Raw genomic sequence first — 15505 nt, 5'->3', positions numbered from 1 at the left:
ATTTACATTCATGTGTGATATATCAGATACATTTGTCTTATAGGGATACATTTTGATCTTAAATTTTAAAAGTATTTTGAAAGTTAATCATGTTCTTAAATGTTTAGTAGAAGTGAGACCAGGTCATAGGAGAAGATTTGTTTGCAGTAATATTAAAATGAATTTCAAGCAGAATGAAAAGGTATTAGAAAACCCCCACCTCATTTGCTGAGAACTTTTGGAACAGAGAAAGCTTTTGAAAGGGTGGAGTGGAATAGCCGCTTACTGTTTAGATTACATTAAACTTGGACAGATCAAAGGTTATATATATATTCTGAAGATCTGAAGATTCAGGATGACATGAGATCTATTTCAGAAGAATTTCCTGTGAGCAAAGTTGAGAACCTTCACACTTACCTGTATTATTTGCTGTCCTAAATGAAACTTCCACATAAGCAATTAAGGAAAATGAAAATATTGAGATGAAAAACAAATGTCAGATGATATAAAATACCTGAATATGCAGATGCATAATTGTATCCAGTAAATCCAATTATCTTCTCAAATTTAATACATTTATGAAGATTGTTTGGATAGTCTTGTAGATTTGAAATGAAACAGGGTAAGGCTGAAGTATCAGGAATTTCTATTTCACAGCCTCTTAAAAATTGCCTAGAACTATAATTTCATTTAAGCAATCAAACTTTTCCATAAATCTCTTTAGAGTGACTATAATTAAGTAGAATTGTACGTTCTTTTTAGAAACTTTTCAGGAAGACAGGATCACTAAAAAACTTTTTRTTAAAAAATCTACAACTAACATTTTGAAAATACCTTTTAAAACTCACATTGCTTTAAGAAATATTTCCGCAGGCTTTCCAAGACTACTAAATTTTTCTGTTTGACCCGAGTGACTAAAAAATATAATCAGACTTGTTACCGCCACAATGTCTTAACTACCAGTAGTTAACCATATATATCAGGTTTATAAGAAAATGAAAAAGTCTTTTCCAATTGTGTCGATCAAAACAGCAGCCTGTCTAATAATAATGAATAGCATTCTAGCCTGATAGAATTTGCTGTATCTATATCTAGCCTGACACTATTTGCTATAAATAAGCAAACAGTATTTATGGTGAATGTTATTACATTATTTATATCACTGTTTTTACGGAGGGTGAGTCTATCTAATTCTATTTTGTTGGCAGAGATGAGATCATTTGCAGCGAAAGTGTACAAACTGTGCCCTAATGCACTATGTGTGCATTGAACTATTTCAGTTCATAATGTCATTTTGAGACTGATATTAGGCTCTGAAGCCTAACACGAAAGTTTTCTGTCTTCATCACTGCTCCTTACAGTGATAAAYACCACCCTGGGGGAGAGCAGTAATTGAAAGAAGCGAGACAGGTATCTAAGCCTCCGTGCCAAACATATAAAATATGTATCCTAGCTGTGGTCAAGAGGCAGCGCGGGCTCGGACGGAGCCTTCCYGCGCGTGCGCCCGCTCCCGCGTCCTTTCCCCGGGGTCGGCAGCGCCTCGTGCCAGGCTCCGCCGCGGGCGCCGGGTCTCCGCGGCCCCCAAGGTGCAGCCCCTGCTCGCACCCGCACACCCCTTCGTACGGCCGCCCGCGCCTCCCGGAAGGGCTGCGCGGTCTTTGCCTTGCGCCCAGCGTCCTCGTAAGAAGTAGGTACCTCTAGCTAGAGTACGTAACTGCAACAAGGCCGTGGGAAGCTTTAGGCATACCAAAGATGGCAGAAAACTGCAAGACAGAGTATCTTGTTGCRTCCCTTCCCTCAGTTAAGTGTACAAGTGTGTTTTTTTCCTTTTTTTTTTTTTTTCCTCTGAGCATGTTGTGGTAACTTTATCTCTGAAGACTTTTGAGCTCCTTTAAAGTGTACATCTCAGCAATACTCAGATACTTAATACTTAATTAATACTTAATGTTCAGGGAGGTGCAGTGAGCGGATTTCCTACTTTTTTTTGGATGAACTGTAAGGATATCTGAAAGGTTGACAAAAGCTGGTATGTGATACCTCATGAACTGACTGCATAATGTTTTCCACAATATCAGACGCCTATGAATTCTCATAGAAAGGGTTATGCTCCAAGCGCATATATTTCTTTTTAAATGGACATGGCACTCCCTTCCTGTATACTAAAAACACTTCCAAAAGACAATTAACAGATTCTTTCCTGTGCTACACAGTGTTCCTGAGAACAGCGCTGAACTATTCCTCTGCTGGAACATGTAGTCCTTCAGGAAGGTAGAGGCAGTAGTTTTCCATGCCCAGCATCACAAAACAGAACTGTTACTTGCCACRGAGTGAAACTTTCCAGCTTGCTTCGTTTAGGGAATTTTTTGAGCACAGATAAGTGCATGATTTAACTGAATTTGATCCATTTCTTCACGTAGTTATTCACTGCTGTAAATCCACTTGTTTTTTTCTCAATTTGCATGCAAATTGTTTTGCACAAAGGTTGTGAGTCGCCTGCCTGGTATTTAGACTGTGGCCTTTTGCAAWGTGCAAATGTACAAATCTGATCAAAGAGCTGAGACTAAATAACATCACAGGTGGGGAAAGATGTGTGCAAGTGTTACATAGAAAAGATTATGTCTTCTCAGGGAAAGACGCAGGAAGAAGGTTCGGCGGCTGTCTTCATAGTCGCATGTACTGGCGGAAGGAAGCATCGAAATTCCAGGCTTTAAATAGCCTTGTTGAAAATCACACTTTGTACTTAACTCAATTAAACAAAGTCAAGGTAAGTCAAGCTCTAAGTGTTTATCCTAGATGACCTCTAGATCCAGTGGCAATGTTGGATTCTCCTGAGGGGGACTGTGGGTGCTGGCAGGCTCAAATGTCATCCCTTCCTTATCCGAGCCATCGGAAAATGCATCCTGTTCCTATTGCTGTGGCATTCTGAGGGCACAGATGGGGGATGTGTGTCTGCATCTCAGCATTTCTCTCCTTTTTGCAYCCAGAATGCAAATAGGTCAGGGAAAGGGGAGGGCCATGTCTGAGGGTGGCCCTGAAATAGTTATTGGCTGGGACAATGTGAGTAAAGTGAATAAAGAYTGAAAGCATCTAGAAGACGTATTCTAAAATTGAGATCTACTTTTTTTGTGGAACACTTTCCACAGCAAACTCTAAAAGCCTAAATGCTTTGGTCATTTAAAACCAAATTTAGCAAAAAATTGTGTGCACACTGTTGGGATTAATTTTAAACTGTCGCAGCTGTGAACAAGATGACCTGACTGGTATTTGCCATATCTGACTGCTACACTCTTTAGCATGCAGTAGATAGTTACAGTCTATAGCGTAATATTTGAAACTCAATTTTACCACACTTGTTTCTATTTGTTACTTATCCACAGTGAATAAACATGGAAGAATCAACACTGTCCACCAAAATGTATTTTTCCTATTCTTCATCAACTAGCCAAATACAAGGTAAGAATTCTTTTGTATGTGTTGTTGCTATTTATAGAGCTACACTGTAGTTTTTCTTATGCCTCTTATTCTTATGAGGAGCAGTATCAGTGCAGGCAAACTGGAATAAAATGGTACTTAATTCCTTTTGCTTAGTTGGTGCTGTGTAATAAAAAGATTTCCAAAGTGCAAAGGTTAAAAGCATTGAAGTAGAGGAAGTAATTGTAAGCTATTGATTGCATTTAAAAAAATATATTGATTTTATATACCAATCCACAGATGGCATTTAACTTGACATAGTTGGATACAAAGGGGATATACAAACTTTATCTTTCTGCTAACACTGTTGAACTGGGAAAATAAAACTGTCAAAGTCACTTACAATTAAGGTAGCAAAAGAACAACTTAATCAAATACAGAGCAACATACCAACTTAGTGGCTCAAGACAATTTAGTGTTAGATGTGCGCCACTGGGACTGCTTCCATTTGTGGACATGGCTAACAGGACACTAGAGAGCCCCTAAAATTTCAGTGATGAACCACAGCTATTAAAAAGATGACTCCACTAATAGGAATCAGCAATAGCTCAGTTTTTAGTTAGCATTCAGAAAAGAATCTCAGTGTTTTAGCTGGAAAGGAAGTGGGCCTCATAATTAAAAAGGAAGAAAAATCCAACAACAAAAGCCCCCAAATCCCAACAGTGTATGTTGTTTATGTTGTTAAAAACAACAGTGGAATTAAGTATTATGATAGTGCAGTCTAGAGGCTATATTACTTTCTTTTTAATAGGCTCCAATGTATTTTGAATACAATCAATATATTTTGAAGAGAAGACAGTTTAATTCCCAATTTAAGCAGCTTCAAATCACAATTTGAAAGGATTGTTGAAATCAAAACACATTCATCTTAAAAATATAATTGAGGCTATGTGGAAACAGTGGATTCTATGATTCTGTGATTGATATTACACTGACCAGACGTGGTCCAAGCAAGGTGAGGTGGAAGGATTTACATCACAGCTGGTCACTGACTGCTTTTCGTGCCYGTATGCAGCTACTGTAGAAGATTTCTGGGAGAAGGTTGTGAGCATGGTGTGCTCCCCTGCATCATGTCCATGTGATGGCCAGGTGGGATGGAGTGGGTTTGGGAAGAAGGAGACGATTTCTGTATCCTCTCRAGAGCCACATCCGTCTGTGTCTGGGTTCAGCCGTGCACATCTTTAGCTGCACCACTTGTGTATCTCACTGTAAGCCTAGCTTTAAGCCCACCCTTGTAGATTGACCCTTTAGGTCATTCTTGTTCCTAACTAGAACAGCAACACATTAGGTCAGCATAATGTGTATATTCTTGAGACAGACTGGTAGTAAATGAAATGACTTTCACTTAATGTCCCACAGAAGAAGGAAAGTTAGAGCTGACCAGCAGAATGGGACATAAATAGAGAGTTCATGGAGTGTAGTTGTCCCAAGATTTTGGTAATGCTAAACCATCCCCTAGTTACTGGATGGTTCTTGTATGAGGTAGAAATAGACCTCAGGGGCCCTGATGTTTTGGCATCATTCTAATAAAAAAACAACCAGGTAAGTTCAACTCTGCACAACCAATTTACTCCTAAGCTGGGAATGCACTTGCCAAGATTTAGCCTGATGTGAATTAAAATGGACACATTATAAAAACCTCAAAAAGGCAGGTCTTAATGGGAGTGCTGAAAGACTCTATGACCATTCACTGCAACTGCCCAGCTGGGTGCCATTCTGTAATGGTGAGAGAAAACAAGCCTTTGGAAAAACCAGCAAAAGCATCTTTATAAAAAAATTTTAATTATAGAGACACAAGTTATAACATAAGAACTTTTGGAACACAAAAATTGTATTTAGTTCACTTTTCAGGGATTCAAAGAAAGGTACCTGAAAGATGGAATTGAACTGAACTCTATGGGGGTTAAAATAAACAACAGCACAGATATTATACTGAGGCATAGATTATACAGTTGCACTACTTAGGACTTTCAAGGAAAGTAAACTCAATTGTATGTTATTTTGGAAATGCTCAGCTTCCAATAGAGGAGAGCAGTAAGACAGGAGTCTGCTGCAGCTATCAATGTAGCACAGTTACAATTGAAATAAAAGCTGCTTTCTTTTACTTTGGTAATTAAAATCAAGATTAATGCACTCCCTCTATGATCAGTGACAGTCACATTCTCAAAATAAATGCAAATATAAATGTTCTACCATTTTCTCCTGAATGAAATTTCGAGTGGAAGACAAAATGTATACAGGAAGATTTATCTGAAATCAGAGAATAGAGGAAAACAATATCTGAAAAATAAAGTATTTCAATTCTATTTAAAAAATAYTTGTTTTCTGAAGTGTGAGCTTCCACTGTGTTAACGCTGATATAGATTGAATTCCTTTATATATAAATATATATATATATAAATACATATATATTTATTCTTCTACTACTATTGATTACTTCTATAATCTTATAAATTATTTATACCATCTTATTATATAGAACCTTCATACCAGAAGTTAAAAATGCACAAAGATTTCAGTTATGGGCCCTCTTTTCTTAGACTAATAAATTATCATGATTGATTCTTTTATGCAGATCATGCTTTCTATTCTTGGCTTCCACCCAAATATATATTTTYGAAGGTAGGAACAGAAATCTTTTTATCTAGCTTTAATCTACCTAAGGAGAAAAATCAAATATATAATCATCCATCTCCCAGCACAGAAACAAACTCCACAAACCACCATATTGTTTTATAACAAATCTCTGTCAGCTACTTAGCAGCCAGAAATTTGAGATTAATATCACATAGAGGTTTTGCTGTGTATTGTCTGGCAAGAAGAGATAAGAGTGGATAGAAAAGAAATTGGGTTGCTATCCATTTTGGGAAGGCACACAGAAAAAGTTCTACTGGAAGAGTACAGCAAGTTAGCTGTAGACCACAGAGTCAAATCTGAGTACGGACAATATCATTTTGGATTACTTTAACTTACAGGTTAATAGAGTAGATAAGAAAATGCTACTAACAGTGTCTTGGATATTCCTMGTTTTGATAACCAATAGGCTTTTCATTAAATAATCATGGAAACAGCAAGAGGCAATATTTCATTAGATTTGATTTTGGAGAGTTGCAAGTGGTGTTGTGGAAGAAATGAKGTTATAGTAAATAACCTTGGACCAAGTGAATATGAGTTGATCCCATTTATATCAAGTGATTAGATGAAAACAAATAAGACTACTAAGASTATAAATTCAAAAACTGAACTTTGATAAAATAAAAGAGATGATAATTTTCATGAGACTGGACTGAAGAACATAAGGACCTGAACGCAGAGGAGCCTTGCAAAGCTGTTAGTATCATTAAGAACTTGTATCAGAAGTGACATAGAAAGATTTTCAGAGAGAAGCACTAGATGTAAACAGACAAATAACTAGCAAAATGACACCGAGCCTAGGCAGGCAGGCAGACAACCTCTAAGAAGTACAAAAAAATAAAAAAATCTGATGAATGAAGAAAGATATATAAGTGAAAAAATCATAGTGCTGAAGTGAGAATTGCTAAGTCAAGCTGATTCATACCTCAGAAAGAAGATTTTTTTTTAAAGAGATGTTCTTCAGCTGTATATTTATAAAGAAAATAGTGGAAAAAAAGATGAAAGAGATACAGACCTGGAATAGTCAGATGTTATTCAAAACTCAAATTAATACTGTATCTCCCTTTCAGTCGAAGGAATGAGGCTTAATAGGGGAGGCAAAGATGAGACAGATAACAGGAATACATATCTGGAAATGGATACTGGAGATAGACGTAAAACTATGAGAGGTTCTTGCAGTCAACCAAGGAGCAAACACTTTCTGAGAATTATGGCAGAACTGGTACACAATTTGCTAGTTCAGCAGTACATTTCTTCAGGAAAACTATCAAAATGAGTAGGTATCATAAAGCTGGGCATTAACAAAAGTAGTACCTGTGTTTAAGAAGCAGGGAAAGAGGGAAAGGTCTAGGCAACAACAAGACTGTTTCTTTGTATTTTTCATGGATGAAATCTATGGAAATGTTTCTTTTTGATGATCCATTTTGGCTCTACTGGGCAAAGTCAGAGGTAAATCATCTTTGCAGTCTCCTGAGAACTAGATACATTAACAGACACAAGTGTGTCTTTTCTTGCCAAGAAATAAGCACTCTACAAGATAAAATTTTAGTAGAGCTTTAAAAAATGTTGAGGTTTTTAGTTGCAATTGATAATAGTTTAAAAAAATGTAACATGCAGGTGACTGATGCAAAAGACAGGATATCCATAGGGGAGGGGAAGGTTCAGCTAACTTTCACAAAGCTTGAAGAAATTTCTCAGAAGACTCAATACATGCAAAAAGTTATTGGTCTGGAAAACAGGCCAAAAATAAAAAAATATATGTTCTCAGTTTCCTGGAGGAAACTAGAGAGGGTTAATCCCTTTGAATTTATTTGACCCCTTCGTTAGTATATGTTCCTCACATAGGAATTGAATTTTACATGAATGATGAGATCATCCAAAGTAAAGCTAATGGTGGTAATAAAAGGTTCTCAAGAGACCTGAAACATTGAGTTTCAGAGAACAGCAAAATCTCTGTGTTGGGAATAAGGAAGAAAACTTCCTCTTTACAGAAGTTATTTTATAATTGATCATTTCAAGGGGCCTCTTGCACTGTTTTCTAAGCATACAGCTCTGACTAATATCAAAGATGAGACACTGAGGTGGGAGGATTACCTGCAATTTCTATGAATGTATGTTGTGGTGTTCATGACTGCTGCACTCTGTCAGAGGCTGACATTTGTAACTATGTCAGGAAAAATGCTATAGGCTAAAATAGGAGACATGGAAAATCTATGTCATTGTATCCAAACAATAAGGCACGGTAAATTTAGACATGTGATTGTCTTCTGATAATGTAGACGATTAACAATACGGCTTCCTTTTGTGATTTCTGAAATAGTTGTAAGAATTGTAAGAAACAACTTCTTAGGTTCTCAGTGTATCTCCCATAGTTAGATTGTGAGTTTTTAGAGGCTAGGATTTCTATTTTTTTGTGTAAAAAGCACCCAGAAAAAAATAGCACTTTTTTCTGGAGGCCTCTTTTCTGGGGCCTCTACATGCTACTGTAAAACAAATGCAAACTAAATACATATTRCTACATAAACTCATCAGAGAAGTACTGCCTTTAAAAGAAAGCCTCTTCCAGTACAGCCTCATACTGTTTATGCTGATAATCAAATTCAAAGAAGTATGCTTGTGTGCTCTTGAAGCAAATTCACYAATGCAGCATACAGGTCACTTACTCTGGGCATCAATTGCTACAACATTTTGTTTTCCTTAGAGGAACTCAGGTGGATGGGGTAAAAATGCCCAGAAGTAAACTGCATAGCTAAGGCCAAAGGCTGAGATTTCTCTWGTTCATAGAGTGTTAAGAAATGACTTTATTTCCTCAATGATATCCTGACKACACAGACATGCTTTTAGACTGCCATTAGTGGCACAGCTGTACTGTTTTCTTTTCTCACTTTTTTTTTCTGTTCAATTTTTAAATTGTTTTCATCCAAATCATCATGTGAACAACTCTTCCCTTTCCTATTCATGCTTGGAGTAAGCAACAGCGGAACAAACCTGGTCAAAAACATCTAAGTAAGTGAGAATCTCAGAAGAAAAGGCTTTTCCTGTATATTTCCAAACCTTCATAGCTGCAGTTGTGAGAGCCATGTCCTGCCATCTTCGCTCTGTCCAAATAGCATCATTTTCCCCAGGTCATAGCCTGTGGGGCTGCAATGTGGCAGAAAGTAGGGAGAATTTGGGAAATTGCCTGTGTCAGATGAAAGGGGTTCTCTTATTATCAAACTGCTGGCCTCTCCATGGAGCTTTAGCACCATGAATCTACCCCGATATCCTTATTCAGAGCAGCAAAGTAATACTAAGATTGATAGGGGCAAGGAATGGGTGAAAAGTTCAAGTAAGTTCTTATTTCTTGCTGCATTTATGCTGATCACAATTAACCACGCTATTAAATACTGATTTATTGAAATGCCTATTGTTTCATCCTAAACATGCAGTTATCTTTGCTACTAAAATAAGAGCCAGCAGATTTGCAGCAATGTAAGCCAGGAACTCAGCAAGGCAAACGTGGCTAGCGATGTCGAATGTGTTTCTCTCTCTTTTCCCTCTCTCTATTAGCTTGCCCTTTGAAGAGTCTTTTTCGGAAGACCGTGCCAGTCTGCACTGCTGTCCTGTATATAGCTATGCGATCTCAGGACCAGCTCTGGAAATCACTTGTGAGTTGGACAGACACCCGTATGGCAAAGATCCCGCCTCCCCGCCCCACTGCTGGCATCTGTCCGCAGCCGGCTGCGTCTGCTCAGCAGTGCTGGCCTGTCTGATTGCCAGTCATATGCTAGCCGTACTAGTAATATGATGGTAGAGCCAATGATATAAGTTATCTTGCACTTTGAAAACACRATTTTGTTGATTTATCAGAATATGTCCAAAGAAGAGCACATCTTTAAATGTTTCACATGTGGACCTAATTCAAAATATTACATATGTTTGTTATTTTTGTAATTATTTAACAGGAGCTAAATATGTTCATTTTTCTTCTCTATTTGAAGTTTTRAAATCTTGGCCACCTTGACAGTGAGACTAGCACAAATACGACTATTGTGAGATCTTGCATCTTTCCTTGTACAGGATGTACTAAAAAAACCCCTATAGCATGGCAGTAACTGACTTTGTAGGAAATGAGGAAGAGATTTGGGGAAAATTGTGTGAAAACSTTCTTGGTATAGTTAAAATGCAGTAGCAATCTGCTCCCCTTTAGGGAAAAGATCAAGGAAAAGGSAAACATTAAACAGCTTAGTTCAACCTAAGCTTCAATAGAAGTAAAGTTCTGAGTCAACTTGACAYAACCAAGACTTTTTTTTTCCTGTAAATCTAGGGAAAGATGATGATTTAAAAGAATATATTTCCCCATGGTGGGGGGAAAAATCCTTCAGGTTGTTTACCAACTCTTTTATCTTGAACCTGTTTCTGGTTTTACCCACTTTCTCCACAGGCCATCCCCTCCTTCTCACCATTTCCAAYGAGAAGAATAAAATGTGCAGGGATAAGAGTGAGACAAAAACAATTCACTATATACTTGCAAAATCTCATGACCTTTAATAGGAAAAAGTCATAAATAACACAAATTCCACTACATGTTTCATGCAAAATCCCCTTTCACGCCTTCCTGTCAGAAGAGGAGACCCACAGCCAACTGCAGTCTGATGCTTTACAGATGCCCAGGCTGGAGCAAGCTACTTAAAGTGTGGGCAAAGCTCAGAAGTAAATTAAAACTGGATTAAAGCCCCCATCCTGCGACACAGACTTGTCTCAAATGATCTCACTCTCCARCTCGGCTGGAGTCAAGCCCTACCTGAGTGCTCTCCTTCAGCCCACAARTGCTTTAAAAACTGTTAGCCTCCTGCCTTCTCCTCCTCATCAGGAACRTTTCAATAAACTGATATCTTAATTAAGCCCTGCAAACCACAGAAGTTCTTGGTGTCCAAGTTTTCTGCCCAGGACCTGTGCCAAGGTGTGAAACCGATCAAAATGAGAAGGGTGGTGCTCTACCCTCCTATTGCTCAGCCACAAATGATGACTCAGGTCATCTCTGAGGACTTGCAAAGGCTTAAGTCAGTTTTCTGCTGTGAAACTTGTGTTACTTCACTAGAGCAGAAGCTGCTCAATTTGCCATGACTTTTTCTAGTGTGCTCTCTGSTGACAAGGAAGATATTTTTGGAAAAAGAAAAAGAGGCATATTAGACAAGGCATTAATTTTCTGCATGTTTTCTTAATATTTTCCTGGTTCTGTGAGAGTTAACAATGGTGTGCTCCGAGATTTTAATTTCATTCTGATATGGTGCTTCTGAGAAGATGACTACCTCTTTTACCAAGAGGCTAGTTGTCCGCTCTTGAGCATGACAGTATAACACGCACACAAACCTCAGGAAGCCCACCTGGTACCATTACAGCCTCCCCCCCTCCATTAGCAGTTACGTGTTTTCAAACACCAAACAGATTTCAGTATCAGCCTGTTAAAAGCTGCCTTTTATTCCATAAACACTTACCAAAGAGCAAAGGTTAATTGCAGCTGCCGTATTTAATTTTCAGTGTGTGCATATGAGCAGCCTGAGGAGCTGGTGGTTGCTGGATGACAGCCATGTTCTTGGGATAAATGGTAGGGGATGCATGAAAACACAGGAGACGAATTACGGCCTTTTTCCTCYCCTGTCAGCGTTATCTATTACTGCCAGGGTCCTTACTGGATCTGCTGGACTACTACTGAGTTTGGAGACAGCTATTTCAGATGCCCTGGGATATCAGCTATCTTTATATGTATTYCCAGACACATACTGACTTGCTGGTAGCTGGCTACTGCTGAAAGTATCTGGGAAGAGACAGCAGGCTGTATTTTTAGAGTTTCTAAGTTTCTCTCTGGCTAAGATTAATTCACACTTTTTATCTTCCCTTCCTTATGGCTCTGTTCAAAGTTTGCCACATTTCTCTAACACTCAGATTGTTTTTTTTTATTATTATTATTACAAAATTTTCTTCCTAGGACACAGGTACTTGTGGTACAGCTAGAGACAGCAGTTAATCCTTTGATTAATAATAACACAGTTAAATTAACCTATGTTTTGCCAACCAAGTAAATTGCCCTTCAACTCACATCTGAACATCACTATGATGGTAAAGGTCCTTGGTGTAATTTAATATACACATCAAAACCAGCAAAAGAGCATCTGGGAGCTAAGCAAGGGAGCTTGCTGATCTACTGGTGGAATTCAGTAATGCAGATAACTACATAGCAGGCATTGATTCTGGTGGTAATTAAATCACATTCCAAAATTCAGCAAATAATTCAGCCTCAAGCCTCAGCTGCACTCAGTTAGTGGGCAGAGAAGTTCTTGCTAAGCACTCTGAGGTGCGAGCTCTAGCATTTTGTGAGAGGGAGGTGGAAGAAGCCACCCCGGTTGTCTGCCCTGCTCTTTTGCCAGAGGTTACTGACCCTACTGCGGTGGCAGGGGAAGTATGTGCTCCTCTGCCGTTACTGCTTGCAGTTCACTGTTCTGACTCACACCGTCATTTCAGTTTATATAAAGCTTTGCAAAATATGTGATAATCTGTGGACAGTGGTTTTAACTATTATTTTTGAAATGTAGGAGTAAAAATTTTATGCAAGAAGTCAGAGTAGGGTCCTGATTTTATCAATTTGGAAAGTATTGGTTTGTAGGACTCCTCAGTGGTAGAGCTGGCATGTTTAAAGTCATCCACTTGCCCAAACATATGACCAGTATATGGAAGAATAACTGCATGAATTTTACAAGAATATGTTTCATGWATTATTTATCTACTTAATCAAATGACAGAAGTTTTCCCCACATTCGGAATATGAACAGGATTATAAGAACTGATGCCTCCAAAGACTAAAAATGAGTATATTAACTTCACTGAGGCATTACCTAAAGTGGTAGATATAATTCTTGTAGATATCTTCAAACAMAGGTTGCTTTACTAAGAATGAAGTTGTAAGTATAGGACTTTTATTAAAGGCAACACTGCTACAGCAAAAACTGCAAAATTTGGAGTTATAACATGAGATTTACTTTTGTCTATATTTGTCCAGTTCTGTTCCCTTGTAGTTGTCTTAGAGGTAGATACAGTCACTCGGCTGTGGCGTAAGAAAGACTCTTCCTCTGGTCTGTAGAAATGGGGGTATAAACTGGGARAACTCTGTGTGCCTCCTGGGGTGGAAGGGTCTGTGTGACCGAGGTGAAATCAGTCTATCAAAAGATACTGAGGCACCTGCGCACAAGAGTTAAATGTAGGAGGCCAAGCTAATGTGACGAAGAAATGCAGTGCTTACGCATGTACACAATGTCTTTGGAAATATTCAGACGGTACACTAAACCTGAAAGGGAAGTCGAGAATTTCGATGATAAAGCAAGGTATTTCTCATAAACTGAAGGGCTGTGCTTCATTTACTTGGCGGTTAATTAGGAGATTAGCCTATTATCCAATACATGGAAGTCAATACATGGAAGAGGTTTGTAGTCTCTCTTAAGATCACCTTTGATGCAAATGAGAGAGTGTGTAAATGGCATATCTCTCAAAAATTCTCTTTAATCAAACACTTATTCCTCTTTCTGTGAAGGATACATTATTCTGTTTGGTCCAGCTCTGTATTGGGTTCTGAACAGCAGCTCTCGACAGAGATGTTCCCAATCCTGTGCGGTCTGTATTACAGGCAGTGGGCATAAACAACGTTTGTACAATCTCTTTGTGAATCTTCTTGACTGTCACTGACTGAAAGAAATTCACACTTGCTTTCTGAGTTTTCTTCCCAGAAGAAATATCCTTATAGCATTCAAGTGGATGCTGTAGAGAATAGAAGAGAGATATAGAAATGCATTCAGAAAAATGTACATTTGTACTGTGAAAAAGAACAGAATGTTCCAAACTGAGTCCTGGCTTTTATTATATGTTGATCTCCATTTGTAGAACTCTGTAAGCATATAGGAGACTTGCCCAGACACATTTTAGCCTAATAGCTGTTATTTGGGAAACGGAAGAAAAATATTTGGCTGCCAGTAGTAATTAGAAAATTATAATCAGTAATCAAATAACCACCAGTCCCCCTCTCCCCAAGTCAGGCAAGCATTAATAATTAGCTGTAAAATAAGGGTGTAATTCATTACAATGACAAATTATTTGTTAATGTCCATAATGCTTTGCCATAGCAATTAGTCATTCTTCTAGTCTGACTTATCTGGAATTCTTACAAGACAACCATGAAATTGTAAAGCATTATTATTGACAACATTGATAGCTGACTTAAGCTTCTACATTTTTGAAGGCCAGGTTTAGAAAGATCACRTGTATATGTAATCACATATTACGTATTATGTTAATAGCTTACCACCCAAGTAAAAAAGATAGATAGATACATATATATATGCTTTTTTTCTTTGGGAAGAATTATGAATTGTAGTCCTTCAGGAAACAACAAAGTTTTGTTCTCCWAAAGAAAAACAAACAGGCTATTTTGTCTGTATGGGATTCAGACATTGGCTCAGCAATGACTGTCCCACCCCCTCACATGTTGAACTGATTAATTCTTTGCCAGGAGGGATCATGAGAAACCTGGATTTAAATCGCCTTTTAAAACTTCATTTGTTTACAACGCCTGCTGTAGTTGGTTTYGGTCAGTCAGAAAGCCGATATCTATTCTGTAGTAAATAGTAAAGAACAAGAAAATAACTATAGGCTTTATTATAATATTTGGTTCAAACTAATTTGCTCCTTCTGCTATTGTTTCCCATTTGTTATTCTCTCATATAACATAGATGGCAAAGGAGAGCAGGCTTTGTTTCATAGAATGGATAGGCGAAGAGGAGTGTCTGGACTCTGAAGACCAGCCTAGCTGAGTGCCTATTTGTTGTTTTAGGTGGTTCTGTGCTCATCTCACTGTAGGAATTGAAAAAATAAAAATTTTATTCAAATGCTTGATATAAAACTGGGGATATATTAAGCACTTGTTCCTTGGGCTGACCAATTAGGGCTTCCTTGTGGATCATCTTTATTTTCATGTATTTGTTAAATAATTCTCACACTGTGACTACTTTGTTTTGGGGTTAATTTCACAAGAGCMTAAACAAACCGTGTGTTTATGTCCAGCTTTCAGATTTGACTCGTAACTGTGCACAGAATCATTATTAGCTGCCATCARATGCCTAATGTTAAAAGCAATTTTGCTTTGCAGAGAGTATCTTACTGGCAAACAGGAGCTTAACACCAATTGAMTTTCAATGATACTTAAGATCTTAAGTTTGTACTGCTCAGTGTAAAGACACTATTAATACAGTGTAGACTCCTCGGATAGACTGCTAGCATACTACGTGACTTGTTAGCAGGGCGCACGTTTTCAGAGCGCACGTGGGAAAGGTGCATTGCTGTGCTCTGCGCTCTGTCCTGCTGCAGAGATGGCCCAGGGCCTATCTGTGACACCTCC

At 38.1% G+C, this 15505-nt stretch overlaps 1 protein-coding gene across 4 annotated transcripts in view; it reads left to right on the top strand.

The window, feature by feature from the left end:
- Positions 1 to 3284: 3284 nt before the first annotated feature.
- Positions 3285 to 15505, top strand: part of LOC146597967 (uncharacterized) — a 66323-nt gene continuing 54102 nt past the window's right edge. For all 4 annotated transcript variants that reach the window (XR_014895354.1, XM_085301145.1, XM_085301143.1 and 1 more), the window contains exon 1: positions 3285 to 3432. Coding sequence is in view for 3 of the 4 variants with exons in the window: in XM_085301145.1 (XP_085157271.1) it covers positions 3366 to 3432 (67 nt within the window). In the remaining variant the exon portion in view is untranslated. The remainder of the gene's footprint in view (positions 3433 to 15505) is intronic.

The sequence above is a fragment of the Rhea americana genome, unplaced genomic scaffold (genome assembly GCF_003343005.1).
Source record: "Rhea americana isolate MKP2758 unplaced genomic scaffold, rheAme1 scaffold_173, whole genome shotgun sequence".
Lineage (NCBI taxonomy): Eukaryota > Metazoa > Chordata > Aves > Rheiformes > Rheidae > Rhea > Rhea americana.
This window is presented reverse-complemented; position numbering and strand designations above follow the sequence as displayed.